The 23,996-nt window shown below is 37.8% G+C and overlaps 1 protein-coding gene across 2 annotated transcripts in view; it reads left to right on the top strand.

Annotated features, from left to right (window-relative positions):
- Positions 1 to 7,944, top strand: part of ACTR2 (actin related protein 2) — a 32,475-nt gene extending 24,531 nt beyond the window's left edge. For both annotated transcript variants that reach the window (XM_058182340.1, XM_058182331.1), the window contains 3 exons: positions 3,586 to 3,731; positions 4,866 to 4,998; positions 6,676 to 7,944. In XM_058182340.1, the coding sequence (XP_058038323.1) occupies positions 3,586 to 3,731; positions 4,866 to 4,998; positions 6,676 to 6,846 (450 nt within the window). In that variant the 3' untranslated portion in view covers positions 6,847 to 7,944. The remainder of the gene's footprint in view (positions 1 to 3,585; positions 3,732 to 4,865; positions 4,999 to 6,675) is intronic.
- Positions 7,945 to 23,996: the final 16,052 nt, after the last annotated feature.

Below are 23,996 nucleotides of genomic sequence, written 5' to 3'. Positions count from 1 at the left end.
GATTTCCCATGATATTGAGACCAGACAAAGTGAGTGGTCTGTAGTTTCCTAGGGCCACTTTTTGTCTTTTTTAGAGATAGGAACAAGAGTAGCTCTTCTTCCATTTCCTGGCACTTCCCCTGTACTCCAGTATTTCTCAAAGATTATATTCAGTGGTTCTGAGGTTGCATCCTCCTTTGTCATGATGCAAGATTTTGCAGAGTGGATTTATTGTATTTTATAAGAATGTAAGAAACAGACCAAGACCTATCTTAACCTAGCATTTCGTTTTTCAAATTTCTTAATGAACCAGCTACTCCTGATACGTTTTTAGGAAAGGATTAGAGATGTACCCTGTACCACCATTATTCCCCTGCACCTGATATTTGGAAGCATGTTGTCTCCAATCGAGAATAATGTGTCCCTAATGAGTGTACTCAATTCAGTTAAAGCTTTCTTCTACAGAAAATGCACAAAACCAAAGATGAAAACCCTCTTTAATGCATTTGGATTAACATAAAAGGAAAAAGAAATGACATAGCCATAATACAAGCAGACAAAAACCTTTTACTAATCAGTTACCTAAGGTGCGCAGGAAACAGGAACAGATAATAATGGGGAACTAACTACCCTGATATCAAATGAAAGACAAACTCTGCAGCAAATGGGGAGATCTAGCTGTCAACTTTTTCATCTAAAAAGTAAAGGAGGGAACTGGCGATTCAACTACATTGGACTAAATTCTCACTAATAATAGGGATGAAATGATAGAAGAAGTTGAAGTTGTGGAAACTTTGGGGGAGAATAACCATGTCCTACTGGAATTCAACATATGCTGGCACAAGTAATCAATCTAATAGCTTAGACTAAGAGAGTTGACTTCAACAAACCAAGAATTTAGGAAGGATTCCATGGATGGAAATCCTAAAAGGGAAACAACTCAAAATGCTTGAAATGAGCATTTCAGATCTCTGAAATGAGATTATAAAAGCCCAATCTAACACAATACCACAGAGAAAGGAAAACAAAAGACACTAAACAAAATCAATAGAATTGCATGAAGAACTCTGATTAACTGAGAGATAATAAGGACAAGTCTAAAAAATAGAAAAAGGGATACATAACTAAAAGAGAATACCAGCCAATAGCCTGAATCTGCAAGATGGAATCAGGAAAGCTAAGGCTCAGAAACAATTAAGACTGGCAACAATTTCAAAAATATTTTTAAAAAATGTTTCTTTTTTATGAGAAATAAGAAAAAAAATAAAGGAAATGATTAGTGTGCTAATGGGAGAAGATGGCAAGGAGATGACTGTAGCAGGGGGAAAGCGGGACCACTTAATTCATTCTTTGCATCTCGGTTCATGCAAAAGGAAACAATACTTTAACTTATGAGAATAATAATAATAATAATAATAATAATAATAATAATAATAATAATAATAATAATAATAATAATAATAATAATAATAATAATAATATAATTTGCATACCGCCCTTCTCCCGAAGGACTCAGGGCGGTGCACAGCCAGAATAAAATATATAAACTACACATACAATACTAAGAACAACCCTTAAAAAACTTATTTGAATGGCCACATTGAAATAAAATATCTCCCTATAAAATTTACAGAAATTTAAAACCCATAAAATCGATTTAAAATTTTAAAAATTCAAGCCAGTCCAGCAAGACGGAATAAATAAGTTTTAAGTTTGCGGCGAAAGGTCCTGAGGTCAAGCAACACTGTTGAAGACAAAACAAGAATGCAAGTCAAAATGGGCAAAAAAATGGTAAGAAAATACCTATCCACTCTAGATGATTTCAGATCTTCAGGACCAGATGGATTGTATCCCAGGGTTCTGAAGGAGCTGGCAAACATGATCTCAGAAACACTGAACAAAATCTTTCATTGCTCTTGGAGCATGTGGGAACTACCAGAGGAGTGGAAAAGAGCTGATATGGTTCCAGTCTTCAAAAGGTGGGGGTGGATTTCAGAAAATATACATCAGTTAGCCTGACAGCAATACCTGGGAAAATCCTGTAAAAGATACAATCAAGTAGCGGATTTGTGAGCACCTAGAAACAAGCATGGCAATTACTAGAAGCCAGCATGGATTTGTTAAAAACAGATCATGCTACGCAAACCTTATTGCCTTCTTTGACAAAGTGAAAGATTATTAGAGGGAGATCCAACCTAGAATTAAGGAGAAATTTCTTGACAGAACAACCAGCTTGCTTCCAGAAATTGAGGGTGTTCCATCACTGGGGTTTTTAAGAAAAGATTGGACAACCATTTTTCCAGAAGGGTATAACTGGACTAGAAGATCTCCGAAGTCCCTTCCAACCCTGATATTCTATGTTCTACATTAGTGGTGATAATCACATTTTATAATTTCTTAGGTTAAGTTTATGCTCTGTAAAGAAGTTATTTCCTTTGCCTGATTTAAGTCTTCTGGTCAGCTTCCCTCCATATTCATATTCTCTATACTGGGTGCAGTTTAATACTGCTCAGTTATGTCCTCGTTTGTTTTCATTTTAGTCTAAAAAGTACCAAACTTTATATCCCTTTCTAGAAGAGAAGGAAGTTCAATTTATCCATCCTATTCTATACTTTTTCCAGCTATCTATATAACAATATATAGATAGATAAGGAAGCCAGTTTGGTATAGTAGTTAAGTTACCAGGCTAGAATCTAAGAGACCATGAATTCTAGCCCTGCCTTAGGCTCAAAGGCATCTGGGTGATCTTGGGCCAACCATGCACTCTCAGCTCTAAGAAGCAGGCAATGGCAAACCACTTCTATAACATTTATACAGAATATGTATATTTGTGAGTTGGGAATAAGTGAAATAGTACCAACGGTAAGAATTACTTTTGACAGTGACAATTAACACTACAGAGGATAGGGCAGATGAATTATCTGTTAATGTATTTTTTTTTAATGGAATTAGTCTAAGAATTGACCAGTAAAGACTGAAGTGAGAAATTTTTTTAAAATTTGATTGGCAAACACGAAGAGGCTTCAATAATGAAAGATGTATTTTTGTTTTAATCATTATTAAACTTTTTTAGTGTTTTCCTTTAAAAAAAAGAGTTATGGCATTTATAGGAAAAATCAATTTTGTAGCAAAGGGAGCATGATCCAACTGCTAGCAAGAGAGAAATTTCCCCAGCAAGCTTTTGACCTAGTTTAGTCTGGACACAGTGGCTCAGGGGCTAGGACATTGAGCTTGTCAATTGAAAGGTCGGCAGCTCGGCGGTTCGAATCCCTAGTGCTGCCGTGTAACGGGGAGAGCTCCCGTTACTTGTCCCAGCTTCGGCCAACTTAGCAGTTTCGAAAGCATGTAAAAATGCAAGTAGAAAAAATAGGGGCCACCTTTGGTGGGAAGATAACAGCGTTCTGTGCGCCTTTGGTGTTGACTCATGCCGGCCACATGACCACGGAGACGTCGGACAGCGCTGGCTCTTCGGCTTTGAAACGGAGATGAGCACCACCCCCTAGAGTCAGGAACAACTAGCACGTATGTGCGAGGGGAACCTTTACCTTTATCTTAGTCTAGAGAAATAGTGATAATAGATAATTTCAGACTGTCTCTATTTTACAGCTCCCAGATGGCAGAATTATTAAAGTTGGAGGTGAGCGATTTGAGGCACCTGAGGCCCTGTTCCAGCCTCACTTAATCAATGTGGAAGGAGTTGGTGTTGCTGAGCTGCTGTTCAACACCATCCAAGCTGCTGATATTGATACCAGGTATGAGTTGGAAGTTGGTAGTTCTTACACTATATCACAGGTTTTTGAAACCACACATACGCAGGAACCATTTAATGGGAAAAGACATGTCCTGATTTGTAGCTCTACTTTGATGGGGAAATTCTTTTTAAAAAATGTTCCCGGATTATAAGAAAATGGTAATATGTGTTGTATTTATGATTGTTACAGAGAGGATATTGAATTGAAGTGGGGCAGCTATTTTTTTTTAATTTGAATTTAAATCCTGCCCTTCTCCGAAGACTCAGGGCGGCTTACATTGTGTTAAGCAATACTCTCATCCTTTTCTATATTATATACAAAGTCAACTTTTATTGCCCCCAACAATCTGGGTCCTCATTTTACCTACGTTATAAAGGATGGAAGGCTGAGTCAACCTTGGGCCTGGTGGGACTTGAACTTGCATTATTTGCCAGCAGCTGTGTTAATAACAGACTGCATTAGTCTGTTGAACCACCAGAGGCCATGCTTTTTAGTGGATTTATTTTTCTTTTTATGGAATCTCAATACTTGATTTAACTAGTGAGGTAGAAGTGCTTCCTGCTAAAGCTGAAAGAGGGAGGGAGGAAGGTAGGTAGGTCTAGGAGCAAAAGGCAGTGCAAGTGGGCCAGATATTTGAGCAGTAGCCTTGTGAAAATAAATCTGCCAGTCATAAATGTGATATACTAGGAGCCAGAATAACACCCAGCCTTACAATCCAGCCAATCCTGGAACCAGATTAGTTTCTCTAGCAAGTTAAAACAACAGTGATGAATTGAGAGTGTAGACATCAATTGATGCCAACTGTAGGAACTCTGCAGCCAAAGCACATATTGTCTGTTAAATCTGAGGTCCATTAAATTGAGGATTTACTGTATATGTACTGTATGCCATGTATGTTAAGGGCCACAGTTCTTGACTACATTAACATCTATGGCAATAGTTTTACAAAGCAACCGTATTTATTTGAATTGTTTTTATGATGCATACCATTCAGAATAAATTGTTGACATGGAGGGGGGGTGTTGCTATAGAAATCCAAGAAATTAAATAAATATAGTGTATATTCTTTGATGTACCGGATTTGTTTTATGTACCTTGATTGTTTATACTGTGAGGTATCTGTTCTGTCTCTAGATCTGAATTTTATAAGCACATTGTATTATCTGGAGGATCCACAATGTATCCTGGCCTACCATCTCGCCTAGAACGTGAACTAAAGCAGCTTTATCTGGAGCGAGTTCTGAAAGGTGATGTGGAAAAACTTTCAGTAAGTACTTGACCATCAAACAATTCTTGATTACAACATACACAAGGTGGTCACTAGAGGGAGCAAGATGGTCGCTAATATAGCGGACAGCCTGAATTAATTTTGAGTTTTGAATAGGTTAGCTTTAAATAGAGATTATTAAAATTCCACATAAAATAATTATATACTGTTAACTATTTTGGATTATACTAGATTTTGAAGATATGATATATGATCTAATGATAATATTTGATATGATCTTTAAATGTAACTACTATATTAGAACTATATTTATTCTTCTTTCCTCTTCATACCATCACTTGACATTTATTTTCATGAATCTTTTAACGGTTCATAGGACAGAACTGTGTGTTTTAAAATAGCATTTCAGTTTATTAACTAATATTTTCCTTTTGGACTTTGGAACAATGTTGCCTTTAGGGATTGATCAAAACATAGGTATCTTTCATTTCAGAAAAATCTCTTTGTTATAATATCCTGTAGCTCAGAGTTCCCCAATATTTCTGGCTTTGTGGATTGCGGGGGCGGGGGGGGGAGAGGATGGTGCGTGCATGCGCATAACTCCATTTGCATGAGCAGCATGCATGCGTGCCATTCACTTAAATGGAGCGCACATACTCGCCCGCTGCTCACGCAAGGGAGGATACCTGTGCATGTGCCAGCAGTTTCTTCAGCCCGATTACAAATCCCTCACAGCCCACTAGTGGACCGGGGCCCATAGGTTGGGGACCCCTGCTGTAGCTTATAAAATCTACATAATAAAAAAATACCTATCATTTTACTTGCCTACCTAGGGAGTATGCTTCTGCTTAATAGGACCTACTTTCATTTCTTTATTACAACCTTGCATAATTCCAACCTTCTCACAGTTACTGAGAGAATTGGAACCTGTTGCCTGTTGCACCCACAAATTATGGCATGAGGGATTATTTTATTTAAAGGATAATTCTTGGGAAGAAGTATATGTGTGTGTATGTATCCAAAATATATGTGTAGATGGAGATATAGAAATGGATATATTTTGATCTATGTTCTTAATATATCAAATCTTTGGGATGAGATCCATTTGTGGTCCCTAACTGGGGATCCCACAACCATCAAAGGAACAGATATCTTCTGCCCTTTCAGTTCCCCACTTCTGTCCATACAGGATGGTGGAATCATCAAGAGTAGATTGGTGTTATAGAGGGAACAAAGGATAGAAAATCCTGTTGCATAAGTAGAAGTCAGCTTGTACAACATTACATAGTTTTCCCGAAAGAGAACATTTTATTAAAAATCACCCAAATAGAGTGGAATGATTAAAAAACCCTCCAAGTAATTTATATGGTAACAAAAGAATATTCCAATATTTATTTATTTACATGGCTTAATATATAGTGGACTTAATAGATCCATTATATTTGTGTTGTTAGGAGAATATGTGTATCCAAATACATAAAATTGGAAATGGCTTGAAATGCCACTTTGTCCCATAGTACTTACACTATTTTGTAATTTAACAGTATTCTCTAAACTAAGGCATCTTATATAAATATTTTTAATTAACATTTAAGAACATAAACTCATTATCCACTTAACCAAAAAGTAATTTAAACCTACCGTTGTCGTCATCATAGTTTGGCAATTTTGCCCCTCAAACTTCAGTAATATTGTGTATCTTTTTTTTCCTGTAAGAAATTTAAGATTCGAATTGAAGATCCACCTCGTCGAAAGCACATGGTGTTCCTAGGTGGTGCAGTTCTTGCAGACATCATGAAGGACAAAGACAACTTTTGGATGACCAGACAAGAATATCAAGAGAAGGGAGTGCGTGTGCTTGAGAAACTTGGTGTGACTGTTCGATAAACTCAGAGGCTTTCCCCATCACTACTTTGTTGTTGTCATTCCTTTATTACCAATCTTTGAAGTCATTCAGCTACACAAATTGGAAAGGCCTGTTACTATCCTTAGACTCAAAGGCTAGGTTTCGTTCTGCTCCTTTTTGTTAGATATTTGATAATGCGGCTATATTTAACTACTTAATTGGACCACTTTGCATACAAAACAAGGCCAAGACCAGCCTGCTTACTGCACTGTTTCTTCCCAGTGAGTAGTTGGGTAATTCCAATAAACTTTTTTCCCCCTTTGCTTTATTGCTGTAATGCTATCAGCTTTTGTCCATAAGCTTATCATGGATGAAATACTTTTATTAGTATAAAGATTCAAAAAATAGTAGTTCTCAACTATCATGTGATTGTAGTGATTTATTTTTGATTCTTATGATTCTGTCTTCATCCTTATTTGCTGTTTGGTGACATTATTTCTTACATAGGAATTCTGAAATTAATCAAGTCAAATTAGTAGTCAAACTACCAGCATCCTTTTTTAAAAAAAACCCAGAATATTTTTAAGTTTAAGTACCATGATTAGTGGCTATGAACAGATGAATCAGGCAGTAAAAGTTAAGGAAAAAACTAGATATTACCCCTTCTTTAAGAAGCCAATAATTTGCTTGGCTATTGCTACAAATTAGTTACCCAAACTTCCTGCATTTTTCTCTTGGAAGTATATTTTCCTACCCTGGGCAGTAGGAAATATTTTTGTGTTCTTGAATACATAATTAGCCCCCCCTTGTTGTTTTGATATCATTTCTTCTTTCTTTGCTATTGGGCATAAAGGGTTATTGTTTTTTTTTTAATGGGCAACATTAGAATGTCATCTGGGACTGGATTTCCTGGATATTATCTATTATAAGTAATATGTTTTTAAAAAAAGTCTGTAAACTTGAATTATTGGTGCAACATTACAAAAAAAATGGAATTGTATTAAATTTTGAACACAGTAAAAAAAAGCGGTGCCAAGTAATTTTTGCAAAAAGTTACATGACTATTAAATGTTACTTAAAATCATCCACATATTTATATATGGAAATGTCCGTAGGTTATTAAAAAAAAGAATCTTGAATTTGTGGCAGATTTGTTGGTGGGGAGAGGAATCTCAGAATGTAGGTTTTTGTTTGTCTGGTAAATATTCAGCTCAATCTTGACTGGGAAAAAGAGAAATAAAGCAAGTATTTGAAATACTGTGTCATTTCAGGCAAACATACCACAGGAAAACTATGATGACTTATCACCCAGTAGTATAAGATCTATCAGACAACAAGAAACAAAGCTATTTCTGACAAAGCCTTTCCTGGCCAATATATGATCCTTTCAACCATATATGTCTATAAAATACAAGCCTCTAAACATTTGGCTGGAGTAGCTTCAGGCAGCATAAATAACAGATAGACAATTGAAGGAAACTGTTATATGAAATATGAAAAGTAATAGCTCCATATATATATATATATATATATATACACACATACACACACACACACACACACACACACACACACACACACTTGTGTGATAGATCTCATATCACTGGGCGATAACACCGTAGTTTTCCTGTGGTATGTTTATATATATGTAGCCTTAACATAGTACTGTAAATATACTTGTTACAAACAGGCATAAATCTGCTCCATGGTGGATTAGGATCCAAGTCACAGCAAAGTGGTATTTTATAATGGTTCCACTTGTCTGGTTTTTTCTTACAAGCTTTTATTCCTCCTTGGTATCTATTTTGCTGGCAATCCAAAGATAGAAGTGTTTGTTAACTGGTCGGTGTAATTTCTAATAACATAGCACTGAAGATGTCCAGTGAAATGGATAAAGGGGATTTTAAGTACTTTGCATGAAATATGCATGTTTAAATAAATATATTTAAAGAATGTAGAGGGAGCTTCCATGCTACTGAAATTAGACAATAAGTCATCTTTAAAACAAAACATATACGTTAAAAAGCATAAGCAGAAAAGTATATTACGGTGTAAAAAAAAAGACAACCAACTTCAAAATACATTAATTGCATGATAACAAGCAAAGTAAAAGACTATGCCATAGACTAACACAGTTGCCCTCCTATCATGACAATTCAGAAAGCATGTTCCAAAAATCTGCATGTGCAATAGAAACTCTTCTGTGGATAGAGCTTTCAATCAAAAATGGGGAAAAGACCTTTAGATTTAAAAGAAATAACTTGCATTCAAAACTTTCAGAAATATATTTAAATTTTTAAAATTGGCAATTATTAATTTCTAAACAATTCAGAAAGCTGTAAAAAAAATGATACCGTGTTATTTTTGTGTGTTACTCAAGGCTGCAAAAATCAATGACCTGTCATACTGAATTGTGGCCACAGACAATAAAGTACATAGGAATTCTAAAGGAGTCCCAACAAGAACTAAGGGGGTAAAAACTGACTTTGATTTTCCCAGGATCTGTTAAAGATGAATGAAACTATTTGCATGCAAATTAACATGTATCTCTCCCCACCCCTCCAGCTCCAGTCTGAGACATTTAACTACTGATTTCTATTCTTGCCAAGATAAGAAACAGTTTTAAATAACTTAGGGCAAAGATTGGAGCCACCGCGTCCCCATTGCAGCCTAGACTTCATTATAAAATATATGGCCAAACCTAGCAGTACTTTGCCTTTAAGTGGAGACAGAACTGAATAAATGCTTTGAGAGATGTCCATCATCCTGAATCAACTGAAGTTCTCAAATTATCTTCAAGAACATCCTACATAGAATTTATTACAACTTTATTTTATTGTGTGATTCCTATATAGAATCAAGAATTTTATTTATATATCGTGACTAGACAACCTGTACCCTGTTGAGCCATCATTTCAGAGAGATTTCCTTTCCTAAACAAAGAAACAGAATGACTTAAGAGTGGGCAAAAAAGCAGTGGGAGCAGGAGTGACTTCTGACTTCCTGCTGGCTTCCCACTGAGTTTCTTTGTGGAAATCTTCAAGGAGCATTGGAAATCTCCCCTTCTGTTTCCTTCCCAGTGGACAGGTAAGTGTGATGGGTGGGGGAGAAAGCAAGGCGTTGTGAGACTGGCTCGGAAACTGTCACAGAACATTAAAAATTTAGATATGTGACTGTAAGAGCAGCACAGCAGAAGCCAGTAGCACTGAAATAGCCATAATTTCCCCAAATTTCATTCCCTTGGCAATCATGGGCCCCAGATTTTAGACATATTCTGTGAATTAGCTGATTTGAGGTACCTTCATTCAAAAAGTTTTGCACTATGAGGCACTATTTTACTCAGTTAAAGGTCATGGCAAGAGTTTTAGTGGTATATATTTATTTAGCATATGGCGATGGTACATTAGCTGGGAGATTACAGTGTTAGAGAGTAGTTGTATGGTTGCCTAAGATTACTAGTCTGTTTGGTTCATAATGCATTAGCCAGGATACGCAATGGGGTGAGTGTAGTTCTACACTCGGAATGGTTAATTGTGCTTTTTTATTTATTTATTTATTAAACATTTTTCAAAAATCAAAAAAGAATCTTTAAACAATAGTTTCTTTCCAACAATTTCGCAAGGGTTAAATATTTCTTACTTGCCCATTTTTTTCTCCCTTATTTCAATGTATCCTTTATTCATACAAGGCTAATATTAATTTATTTATACATATAAATATCAGTGTACCCAATTTCATTTCTACAAAATACATTTTTTCTGTTTCCTCTTATTTGTTGTTACATTTCTACTCCTGTATCTTCCTTATTTGAGCTTTCCTTGCCTTTTATCTCTCTCCTTTAGCCATTCGTACCATTTCTCCCACACTATACAATATTCTGTTTCCTCTTTTTCTTGTATCTCCTTTGTAAGTTTATCCATTTCTGTACATTCCAAGACTTTTCTAATCAAATTATCTTCGGTCAGTATGTTATTAATGGCTAATGGTGTTTTGCGGCAGCATCTGGGGCTTTTCCCTCCACTGATGTTTCCATGTATTTGGACAGGTCTGGCACCGGTTGGTCTTAAAGAAAAAGGCTGACTCCAGAACATACTTGTGTACATATATTTATCACCACAATTAGAGTTAAGCCATATTAGGATATAAGGATTCAGAATGGTTCTCAATTATAGACATGGGATTAGAAAGAAGGGGCAAATTTTGGGTCAGAACTGTATAGGTAGTCCTTGACTTACAACAGTTTAGTGATCGAAGTTACAACGGCACTGAAAAATGTGATTTATGGCCTTTTTTTCCAGAGTCCTATGATCGAAATTCAAATGCGTGGCAACTGGTTCAAATTTATGACGATTGCTGTGTCCCGAGGTCATGTGATCACCTTTTGAGACCTCACAAGCAAAGTTAATGGGGAAGCCAGGTTCATTTAACAATTAGGTTACTAACTTATTAGCTGCAGTGGTTCACTTAACAATTATGGCAAGAAAAGTTGTAAAATTTGGGGCAAAACTCACTTAACAAATGTCTCACTTCACAACAGAAATTTTGGGCTCAATTGTCATAAGTTGAGGAATATCTGTATAGGGTTCTCTGGTAAGAGTAGTGTTTCAGTGTACAATGTTTTTGCATCCAACTTGCTCAAGACATAACTATTTTTATAAATTCTGATAAGCGACAAGATAGAAATGGGAGTTGAAGAAGATCCAAGAAGTGTTCTTTTTAAATAAAAAAAAAGTTCACGGCACCTAAAGCCCAGCAAACTTGCAATGCACAAAAACTCGAACAGCAAATTACAAGGTGGAATTACTTCAGAAACTGCTCAAAAAACTTGAGGGGAAGAATCTACACAAAAAATGTGTATGCCGGTAAGTGCTTATGCATGTGCCTACACCAGATGAAAGAAATACAGAAATTAAATATAGGCAAGTATTCGCCTTGAAACATCTCTTTTCGTCCCAATACAAACATGAAAAATTCCAGCCAAATCCAGACATGACAAACTCATCCATTCTGCATCATGTCTAGCTATTGTAGCCGCCTTTGTCTCCTGACAAAATATAGACTGGTATAAAAGATAAATATAGAAAGTTTTAAAAACTAAATGTTTTGAGAGATCAACTTCTCGCCCCCTCTTCCATGACTGTCGGACATTAATTGGATCAAAGACAGGTTCTGGCTTCCTCTCCTTCCCAGGCCTCAGCCTCCATGGCCATATGTGAGGAGCTGTTTTCTTGAATTTAAGCAAACGCAAAACCAGCTGCAGACTACAATACAGAGAGATGGCATTAAGGAACAAGAGAAGGGAGCCTCGGAAACCTGTATTAATAATTTGCTTTAATTCCATTGAGTTGCAATCTTCATGTTTTGCACTTGAATCCACTAGCAATCAGAGAACAACAGGGTAGTTGGAAAGTTGAAAAAAAATCCTGGAAGAAGAAAATGGCAAATAATACCTGCTGTTTATGTAGTCTCCAGGAGACAAACATTCTGCTCATTCTGACTTCAGTGGGACTCGGCCCCAGAAGAGTATGAGATTATGGAGAATTCATGCTCTAGTTAAAATAGGTGTAGGGATTTTGCAATGTGCGTGTTAACAAAATTTCTGGGCTTAGCTTCAGGTTAGGAAATATCAGGATGAGTAAACACACAACTTCAAGCAAATCTTCTGACTGAATGATTGATATGTACGGTACTATATCCTTTGTCCTAAAGACAATAACATCAAACTTTAGGCAATAAAGTATTTCAGTTCTGCTTTACTCATATAATTGTGCTATATCCTCTTGGCGTTGCTTCTGGTTGAACTCTTTATACTGTTTCCTTCTTCCATATGTAATTATCCAGAAAGCAGTTCTTCGTAAAGTCAGCAGATTTCTCATGGTTGATGTGTTTGTTACCTGTCATTTGCATATGGTAATCACTTTATCTGCATGCTTTCCTCCCCCATCTGGAGACATTTGGGAAATTCAACATCCTGGAGATTGAATTTCTGCATGTCGAGGGAAAAGAGAAGAATATGTTCAGAAGCTGATGTTTTGCTCTCTGAAAATGAGTAAAATGCATGCCCAAAAAAGGGGCGCGGGAATTGAGCAGTTGTCTGTTATCTCTCCAAGTTCTTTGTTGCTGGAAGAAGAGAGGAACGGAAGGAAATGATTTTTAGGTGCTGTTGGGTTAAAGAATATGGACAGTCTATTTCTTCAGGCTATAGACTTATCTGGTAAAATAATTAACAGTGAGACAGATGCAGAGAAAGGCATCATCACATCTGCACAAAGCAGGATGGCTGGAACAGCCCAGAGGAGGAATTGAAGAGGGAATCCCCACTAGCTGTGCAGAAGGACAGAAGTTGCCAAGAATAGTCAAACTGATTTAGGAAGAAAAGCTGAGGAAACAATTTCACCTCTAATTATTTTGGGGGGGAGGGGGAGTAGTAGTAGTAGTATAGAGATTCCAACCAGTTTTCAACATTCACACACACCCTTCTTATACGGCTGCCTCAGAAACAGGGAATATAAATCAGAAATAGAAGGCTAAAAATCCTCAAATTACAATTCTCAGCTGTGTATAATCAATAGACAATTATGAGGGATGCTGGGAGTTGCAGTCCAGCTACATCTGGAGAACCTTAAGTTTCCTCTGAAATAGCAGAACTAATAAATCTAGCTTCTTTTAACAAAAGAATGTGCTGTAGTTTACAAACAGAACCTGGATAAATAATATCCTTCATTTTCAACAAGTTCCCCCTCTTAATTCCCAAAACAAACAATAGGAAAATAATAAATGGCACTTACATGGAGACAGGGAGAAGGCTGAGATTTATAGGTAAATCTCTCTAGGACTAGGATTTACAAGAATTTCTTTAACTCTTTAATGATGGAAGCACTAAATATTCTCCCACATCAATAAAACTATGGAAATGTAAGAGGAATTTTATGTGGCCAGGGATGAAAACACAATGAATTCTGATGAATTATGGCGCTCAGATTCTTTAATTCAAAATTCTTTAATTCTAAATGCATCCAGTTTAATGCTATGTAACCTGATAGCCTTTGCTAGTTGGTGGATTTTAAAATAAGAAATATTTATTTCATGAATCTGAAGTCTGTTTTCCCACCCAAGATTCTGGTTTGCTTTTAATATTTCAGTGATGATTAGTTTTTGGTGGTGGTTTTTTAAAAAGCTTTACCTTCTTTTAGTACTCAAAGTATCAAATCTAATCAATTTAATCAAGCAAAGAAGCACATTGAAAGTGGGAGAGGAGTGTCTTTCAACTCCCATTAGACCCAACTAGCACGGCCAGCAATTAAACATTACAGCATTGTAGCCCGGAGGCTCTTCATTCACTCAAGTGTGGGTGCATAACACACATCCTTCCAGATGTTGCTAAACCACAGCTTGCAGGCAGCCTGGCCCAAGGCAAAAATTGCTGAAAATGGCATCTCATGACAGCAGAAGGTGCTGTGCACTTCTCTGTGATTTCCTTTCCTGCTCTTTAGTCCTTATTGAACTGGTTTTATTCATCCCACATTTTAAAAGAAATCTCCTCCTCTGATGGTGTGTTATATTTATGCAAACCTTGAAATTCTCCAGAACTCCTTGTCTAAATAATATTCATTTTATTGGCCAGAAAGACAAGATGTTTGTTGGGTTCCAGAACCACATCTTATTTGCATGCTTCCAGCGCCTTCAGTTACATTGTCAGGTCGACAGTATCAATTCCCAGAAGCAATGCTAAAGAATGTGGCGCGTAAATTCAATAATAACTAAGCAATCGTTGGAATTTAGCAGTTCTTATGAACAGTATGGACTTTGGCTTGGAAACCATATAAGATACCCACTTTAGGCTTGGGAACCTAGGATAATCTGCCCAATTGCCGGCTTGGGAACTGGACAGATACCCACACAAGGCTTTGTAACCTCAAGGAAGAAACCAAACTACAGGCTTGGGATCCTGAACCAAGAAACCCACCCGTGGCTGGTATTGCATGGCTATCAAGTGTGCCCCCTATGGTGATGGGGTTGCTGGGTCAAGTGCCTGAACTGGTAGTGACAAAGTCAGCATGGACCAACACAATATAATAGTAGTAATGATGTCTATATAAAACAAATGAGACAAAACAATAATAGAATGGATGCGACGTTGCCATACAATGTCCTCCACTTTGACCCTATTGAGTCCAGACCAGGACCCGAGATGCTACATCCCACACAGGATGCTACAAAACAGCTGACCAATCTGCAAACATCAACTCCATTAACCATTAACTTTGAATGGCTGCTAAACGACTGTTTGTAAGGCAAGAATTACCTGGATTCTGTTTCCTGGTTACTTGAGCCCTCCCCAACTCCCTATCTTGCCATCCACCAAGGATCTGAATTCTTTAGATGAAAAGATATTAATCCTAGGAAATTATTGGAAAGATTCATGTTCTTCCACTGAATAATCCATTTCTGGAAAATCAGTACCAGCCTTGCCTCTGGACATGCAGGGAATTTTTGTATTCGGAGTCCCAATGCACCTAAAGAACTCTAGGATGGAGGAAACTGGCCTAAACTCCCTCCATACTATCACTATCATTTGAGGGAGGGGGATTGTTGAGATCCTGTGTTTTAGCCCACCATGAAACAGAGGAATGTGTATGGTTTTGAGGCCAATCCAGCCGATGATGGTGGTCTGAGGGATAGCTCTTCCTGTAGATGCACACAGGAAGTCTGAGCCGAGCAACTGCAAATGTTTAGCACTGTTAAAACAAGGGATGCTGTTTAAAGAGTTTCCCCAGCTCTGTGCCTTGCTGTGCTTTTCCCTGTGGGGCAGCGTAATCTCTGCCTTTAACTTCCTTTCGAGAGGGATGATCGGCTGAAGGAGGGAAGAAGACCCCAAATATACACCCTTGCCTAGCAACAGGGCCACAAGTGTAATGGAAGAACCATATGTCAAAAGACGAATTGCCTATAATGAGAACTGCGGCATTTGGGGGGCAGTGGAAATGGGACAGCTATGCGGCAGCTGTGGCTTCCACAAGCGCCAGCTCATTGAGCAAGCTGAACTTAAACATATTTCCCAGAACTGCAAAACAATGAATAGCCATATTGTTCAAGATTACAATTAGGGGCTGACCTCCTCCCTTGCCTGGGGGCTGAGGGAGGAAGATTTCTTTCTGCTTTTGGGGCAGAAGAGGGGGATTCCTGGCCACGTCCATCACAGACATCTCCAGGGGGACTCCAGGGAGGGAGGGAGGGAAGTCGAAGGAAAGCAGGCCAGAAGGAAGTTGTGCAGGATAAGTAGAAAGAGAGCCTCAAGACAGGACTTCAGATTGGCAAAATGGGCTATCTGCTGTGGATCCATTTAAATCTTACCAGCTTTTATGGATTCATCCAGTTTTAGAAATGAATCATCATCATCATCATCATCATGATCATCAAAAAATACAAGCAAGCAAGGTCGAGTCTAAAAATGTCAGCAGTATGCTTCTATACATGCAGAGACTCTTCTAATCCAGTATATTCCCTTGGATATTTATTCTTTAGTATAAATAGAACATTTTCAGAATATGTGGGTCTAAGTTTATTAGGAGTTACAATCCAGAAAACATTCTTCCCCCCCTCCCCATGTTCAAGCTTGAAACATAAAGCCTTGAGAGCCGATGCAGTGCAGTATCGTGACTACTGTCAGCCCTGGTGGCCATCTTTTTCTTTGGATCTTCAGGGCTGCCACACTTAGTACTGTGGCAAACTGGGAGGGGGGATTGCATGGAGTAGTAGAGATATCTAGCCATAATAATGTTCTTTTCTCTGAGAGCCAAGGGCATTCTGCCTGCACCTGGAGTGGTGTGACTGGGAGGCAACTCCAGTTGGGACAGTGCATTGATTGGACCATGTGATGGACATGTGGGTGCAGGGGAAGGGACTTGGACTTTCTTTTGGGTGGGGAAAACCTGGAAACTTTCAGATTCGGGTTTTCTCAGATGTGCCACTATGACATCTCTAATAAAATGGAACTTTGTGGAACTTTTAGCCTTGGAGTCTTCTTTGGTTGGAGGTGTTACTTGGAACCCTGACAACTACATGCAAATAGGTTGATTGTGCATATTTAATACAGTTGCAATATCGGGTTTGATAGGATGTCTCATTTTTTTAAAAAAAATCAGGCATTGACAGAATTATTGGTCCATTTCCCAATGTATCCAAAGAACTGGCCAAGCACTAATAAGGAAAATGGCACAGTGCAGTTTTAGGTTGTCATTCCGCAGTGTTTTATGTGAGTCATAGAGAACAGGAGATGGTCATTGCATCCAAATTTGATACACCCATTGTACATATATAACAAGAGAGGTCTGGCAGACAGTGAAAGGAACTCCACCCTACTTTGTCAGATGTTAGCATTATAATATAACAAACAAGAAGCTGGAGTATTTTAAACACAGAAGAGCTGTGGTGGCACAGTGGTTAAAATGCAGGATTGCAGACTAATTTACTGCTCACTCCAGGAGTTTGATTCTCACTGGCTCAAGGTTGACTCATCCTTCCATCCTTCCAAGCAGAGGTGGTATTCAGCAGGTTCTGACCAGTTCTGCAAAACGGGTAGCGGAAATTTTGAGTGGTCCAGAGAACCGGTAAATACCACCTCTGACTGGTCCCGCCCCCATCTATTCTCTGCCTCCCGAGTCCCAGCTGATCCAGAGGAAATGGGGATTTTGCAGTATCCTTCCCCTGCCATGCCCACTAAGCCATACCCACCAAGCCACGCCCACAGAATCAGTAGTAAAAAAAAAATTAATCTCACCACTGCTTCCAAGGTTGGTAAAATGAGGAGCCATTTTGTTGGAGCAATATGCTGGCATTGTAAACTGCTTAGAGAGGGCTGTAAAGCACTATGAAGTCTAAGTGCTATTGCTGTTTCACTTTTATTGTTCATATAGGATTACAAACCTAACATCAGCATCCACAATAATTTCTTTAAAACTTATTTCCATCCTTCCTCTTTCTCTTGATCTTTAAACAAGGTCTCTGTTTCCCAGCCTGCAGTTATGATAACCTTTGATTCAACATAGCATATTATTTCACCAGTGATAGATATAAACTTAGATAGACTGGTGTTCAGTTCACCGTCCACAGGAGTATAATAATTTTGTTTGCCTTAGTCTGAGATAAGGTTCTGAGAATACTCAGGAAGTATTCTCAGAAAGATAAACCGGAATAATCCCAAATATGATATCCTGAATTACAGGTAGTTCTTGACTTAGGATCACAAGTGCGTCCAAAATTTCCATTGCTAAGCAAGGCAGTTGTTAAGTGAGTTTTACTCCATTTTACAACCTTTTCTTGCTACCGTTGTTAAGTGAATCACTGTAATTGTTAAGTAAATCACACTTTGCTTGTGGGAAGCTGGCTGGGAAGGATACAAATTATGATCAGATGACCCCGAGAAGAGTGCTACTTTTATAAATACATGCCAGTTGTAAAATGCCCAAATTTTGATCATGTGACGGGGGGGGGAATGTTGCAATGGTCATAAGTGTGAAAAATGTTCAGGTCACTTTTTTCAGTGCCATTGTTATTTTGAAAGTTCATTAAACAAATGGTTGTAAGTTGAGGACTGCCTAAATTGAGAAACTAAGTAATAGCTTGGAATATACCTTAACTTTTGCTCAGTTGGAAGCAGCTGATAAAAGCTAAGATGGCTCAGAGTACTCTGATCTATAGACAGAATTCCGCGATAAGTAACTTAATAAAAGACATTCACCTGCAAGCATTTTTGTTCTTCAAAATTGTCAATAAAAATTGTACATTGGTCACTCCGAATGTAGCAAAGCCAAATGAATTCCACCTTATTGGAAGGAGAAAAAGGATGAGGTTATGTCTGCAGAACAGCTCTGCTCCAAGGTGAACTACGTGCCGCAAAGGGCAGAAGATGGAACAGTTTTGACTTATTTTGACAAGTGGCTATTTTGTAGGCAGAAGATGCAACCACAGGACACCCAAGGCAGGATGCACACTGCAACACTGGATGAAAGGAGAACACAGATCATGGGGCACTTTCAAAGTCATAATTCTTCAGAGATATAATTGGTGGTTTCTGATTTGGCATTAGTATGGAAGGGGCACAGGAAGGATGGAAGGCGTGCAATAAGACAGTCTTTCAAGGCAGTCTTGCTGTTCTTTTCTCTCAAGTTTGCACTTAATGAAATCAAGAAGGAATGGTGGGCAAGCTCTAGCAATCTATTAATCTTTATGGTAAAAAGCTACTGTGGGTATGAGTCGCAGCATAGTGAGGATCCATTCAAATTATATTTTGCCATTTGCATTGCATGCATTCTACTGTCGGTGGCTAAAGTGTTTACAGTTTCCTGTATGAGGTTAATAGGAAGGGAATTGGATAATTTTTTTCCTGCGATTGGAGTGGAGTGGAGTGGAAGGGGGCCTAAGAGGGAGTTGTTTTGTAGTTTTCTTTTCTTTCTTTCTTCTTTCTTCTTCTTTCTTTTTTCTTTCCTTTCTTATTTTTTCTTTCCTTTCTTCTTTCTCTCCTTCCTTCCTTCCTATCTCCTTTCTTTTCTTTCCTTCCTTCCTTCCTTCCTTCCTTTCTTTCTTTCTCTTTCTTTCTTTCTTTCTCTTTCCTTCCTTCCTTCCTTTCTATAACTCAAGGTTATAGGTGAACATACAGTATCTAATACTCCTTCCTCCTCTTATTTTTCCTAGTGACTTTCATGGCTAAGTCAGGATGTGAAGTCTTGGTCTTGCAGTTTCTAGCCTGCTGCCTTAAGCACTAGACCAAACTGGCTCTTTCCTTGAACATATGGCTGGCCTCTACATCTTAAAGATGAATTCTAAAGATAGCAGGCTGAAAGACCTGGTTTTGCTTGTCTCTGTAACTATTTTAAATCAGAAATAGCAGCATTCAGAAAGTCTTCCCTTTCTTTGGGGAAAAGTTAGGTAAACTTCAGGTTCATAGGATCCACCAACCAAAGATCTACTAACCACAGACTCATTAAAAAAATGCTCAGATTGTAATGTTTCACACTACATAAGGTCATAAATTATGAATTACAAAGGACAGTTCCTGGGTCCACACATTATGTTAAGTCGGGATCAAACAACCCATATGATGGATTAATGTGTGTGAAAACAAGCCATGAGAGAGTCCCAAAACCTGAAGGCTTCCATACTCTCACTAGAAGTAGAGAGCAAAGTTTTGCTGAGTCTCTTTCCCCAGATGCTTTGTGTCACTTCTCTATACACTTTGAAAATAATGCATTGTTCAAACATTTTTGATCTTTCTGGATCAGTTATATATTTACTATACAAGCTAGAATTGTAATTTACAAATTACATCAGTTTTATTTAACAATATGTCTGATTCCTTACTAACAAAACTAAATAATGATGCCAGAGAGATAAACAAAATTTTCATATTGTAGTTAAGAATTGATTGGGAGCAGCCCAAAGTTTCCTGAAAGAGGGATGGCTATATAAATACTTTAAATAAATAAACTAGGAAAAATCAGAAGTTTAATTGGTTTGGAAGTTCTTTAGATCCTAGTAATGGTTTAGTTTTATATTTTCCTATAACAGTAGTAGTTCATTAAGTTTGCATCTATTCACTCCAGAATTCTTTTATTTAGTCTTACAATTATTGGATTATAAACTGTGTAAATAAGAGCTTAAAATTTGATGAATAAATAAAAAATAAATAAGAGACAGCCCCAAAGGTGCTTTTTCAGGAGGCAATTGGACTTTCTTGTTTTTCTTTGAAGACGTTTCTCTTTTCATCCAAGAAGCTTCTTTAGTTCGGACTGGATGGTGGGGAATGGAAGGATTTATATTCCTTGCAGACAGCTGGTCATTTGTATTCTTTTAGAGAGGCCACTTGAAGGTTTATCTGTGTCCTCAGGGTCACCTGAGTAGTGGCTGCATCTCAAACTGAAGCGCAAATAGTTCCTGTAGTCTGCAATTTTTCTGGAAATCTGTTCATACTCCCGCACCATTTGAATGGTGTTCATCCCAAAGTGCATAGCTAAATGCACTTTGACAGTGAAGGGACACAGTGCATAAAACATCCTGCAGCCAAGAAGGCTCCACACACATTTGCACTACTCAGGTGACTCTGAGGACATAGATAAACCTCCAAGTAGCCTCAACGACTCTCTAAAAAGAATGCAAATGACCATCTGCTTGCAAGGAGTATAAATCCTTCCATTCCCCACCATCCAGTTTTCTCCTGAAAAAGCACTTTTGGGACAACTATGACTTGGATGACTGAGAATCTCCATAAAGAGTGGTTAATAATGAATTAGAAATTGAACATGTCTAGCCTTGAGTAAGTTTTATAAACTGAAGAGTATTGGGTATATTTTCTTTCTGCAGGATGTTTATATCTCCCTGCACCTAAGAGAGATAGCAATGACATATAAACTGAATATTTTAGGGAGTTTCCCAGATCTTCTTTTACTGAAAATTATTATGAGAGCCAGTTTGGTTTAGTGGTTAAGACACCACGCTAGAAACCAGGAAACTATCAGTTCTAGTCCTACTTTAGGCATGAAATTGTCTGGGTGACTTTGGAATCACCTATCACTCAGTTCTAGAAACAAGGCAATGGCAAACTACTAAAAATCTTGCCAAGACAACTATAGAGACAAATCCAGGCAATTGCCAAGAATCAAGGCTGACCTGAAGGAAAAAAGAAAACCATTTTATCCTCACACATGGGGAAAAGAATTATATCTCTTGAGAATCAGAATGTCTTCCTCTGCAATTTCCAGAAATACATTAAAAAAAAATAGAACTTTTTTTTTTCATTCAGAGTACAAACAAGCAATTGTTATTTTCCCAGATGGAATCTGAAAATATAATACCTTCCTTCCTCCTCTTGGAGTTGTATCTCTAAGGCTACACAAATTGCCCATGGTTTAATAGTACAATCTGCAACTTATCTGGGTTTTAGAATCAGTGTCAGCAAAAGCAGCCAAGCTTGTCATATTGTTCAAAGTTCATAGCAACCAAGATTGACAAAATCTGATGAGCGTTGGTGCCTTCATGTCCAGAAATGCAGGGCACGGAAAGACTAAAAATTCAGAGAGGCAAAGCTGCCGCACCAAAAATACATACAGTTTCCATCCTTTGAACTATCCTTCTTTGGTTAAAAGCCAAGTAGTTTTATATTTATTTTCACTTGTGCCCTTGGAACTGTGAAGAAAAAATGGCATTAAGGTGGAGATTTATTTACCCCGTGGTCTTCACTAATCAGAAACAATGAGAATGAAGTTAACTCCCCAATCTCTATTGGACAAATGCAAAAAATAAAGATAAAAAAGCTTTTCAGGTCCATTGTTGTTCTCTCCTTTAGAAGCAAGCCCTGCTGCATTGCTGGCAATGAAGACATGCCCCCCAAATTTAGAAAATTTCCAGGCAAGTTTTATCACCCAACTTGGAAAATCATGACAGCTGATTAATTAATATTTTTCAGATATTTAGATAATTTGGAATTCTGCTTTGATGACCAACTCCCTTAGTCTTAGATTGCTTATGTTGATTGATTTAAAGGATACATGGCTGCCCATCTTCAAAAACACAACTTTGGGCAACTTGCCTTGTTCTTAGAGCTTCCTTCTCACTCTGTCCATGTTAGGTAGAAGCCACATTTTCTTGTCAGATATTTTCAGTGCTGCCTAATTTTAAATATCAATAGTTTTAGTTCATATGACCTGCAGTATAACGTACAATAGACAGTCAAATGCAGTTTTCATTATTGTTCATATTTGTAAATGATGCCTTGTTGCAAAGGATGTCTTATGCTCTGATGAAAGTGTTGGCTCAATATAGTACCATTACCCAAATTCTTTCAAACCTCTCCACAAAGCTTATTAATATCTCTACCTACTGACCATGTTGCTGTGTGGTGGAGGCCCTAAACCTATGGCTAACCAATTGTAATTGCCTGATAATTCCCAATAGTGCCTGGTAGCATGGCTAATAGACACAGAATTTTAATTCAGTGCAACCAGAGAACTCCTCATCCCTGCATGATACAGGAATGGGCAACTCAATGACTTCTAGATGTTTTGGACTACATTCTCAAAATACTATGCAAATGCTATTATTAAACTTATGTATAGGTCACTGTAATTCAAAACAACCCCTGGTGGCTCACATAGCAAAACATAAAACAAATCCCATATAAAAATAAAAATGCAACAGTACAATAGAAAACAAAATAAAGATGTACACAAAAACTCAAATCAGGGGAAAGCTTGTGGAAAACAGCACAGAAGGAGTCAGTCTGATCTCTACAGGGAGGCATCCCAACAAAAATGCAGCACGTCCTTTCCTTAGTTCCTTGAGCCTCCCAGAAAGATGGGACCTGCAGCGTTTCTTTTTGCTAGACCCATTTGGTTAGGCCAAAACCGGCTGGAGTAGACAGTGCTGAAAGCATCCATTCAGCCTGTGATGACAAAGAGTGACGTTGGAGGCTACTGGAACAATACCAGGCATCTGGACGAGTGGATAGTAAATGAAGTACTGTATTATCCTTTCATCTTTTGTCTATGTTTGAATGTTTTTGAATTAAATATGGATATCCCCAACTGAATTCTTCTACCAGAAAAGCTCAAACGGTCAATAAGAAACATGTGAAATTGTATCTGAATAAATTCAGATACTGCCGCTATGGTCTATCTATAATCTGTTATCTACCTATCATCCATTATCTATCCATCTGCCTGCCTGCCTGTCTATATCTATCTATCTATCTATCTATCTATCTATCTATCTATCTATCTATCTATCTATCTATCTATCTACCTACCTACCTACCTACCTACCTACCTACCACATAAAATTTATATGATACCAGTTGTCCCAACCTATATATATTATTCACCCTCACTGGAAAGGCATCTTACATGGAGATCCCTCTAATGGCGTCACTGCTTTTTTCTCAAATGCATATTTATTCACATGACTTTGGTTACCTAAGGCCATCTTCATGAAAAACAGACTCCTCTAACCAAGTAGAAAAAATACAGGATGTTTAATTTTCCAAACTGACTTGTTTAACATGAGTCCAGTTTTCATTTTTCTCTCTCTGGAAGAAACCTCAGATTTTGGAGAAAATGATACTTGTTACTCCATTGGAAATCCTGAAAATGGAATTTCCAACAAGTTAGCAAGCAGTTCCAGTTGTCTTGATTGTGTAATC

This window comes from Ahaetulla prasina, chromosome 1, assembly GCF_028640845.1.
Source record: "Ahaetulla prasina isolate Xishuangbanna chromosome 1, ASM2864084v1, whole genome shotgun sequence".
Taxonomy (NCBI): Eukaryota; Metazoa; Chordata; class Lepidosauria; order Squamata; family Colubridae; genus Ahaetulla; species Ahaetulla prasina.
Note: the sequence above shows the minus strand (reverse complement) of the source record. Positions and strands in the feature narration are given on the sequence as shown.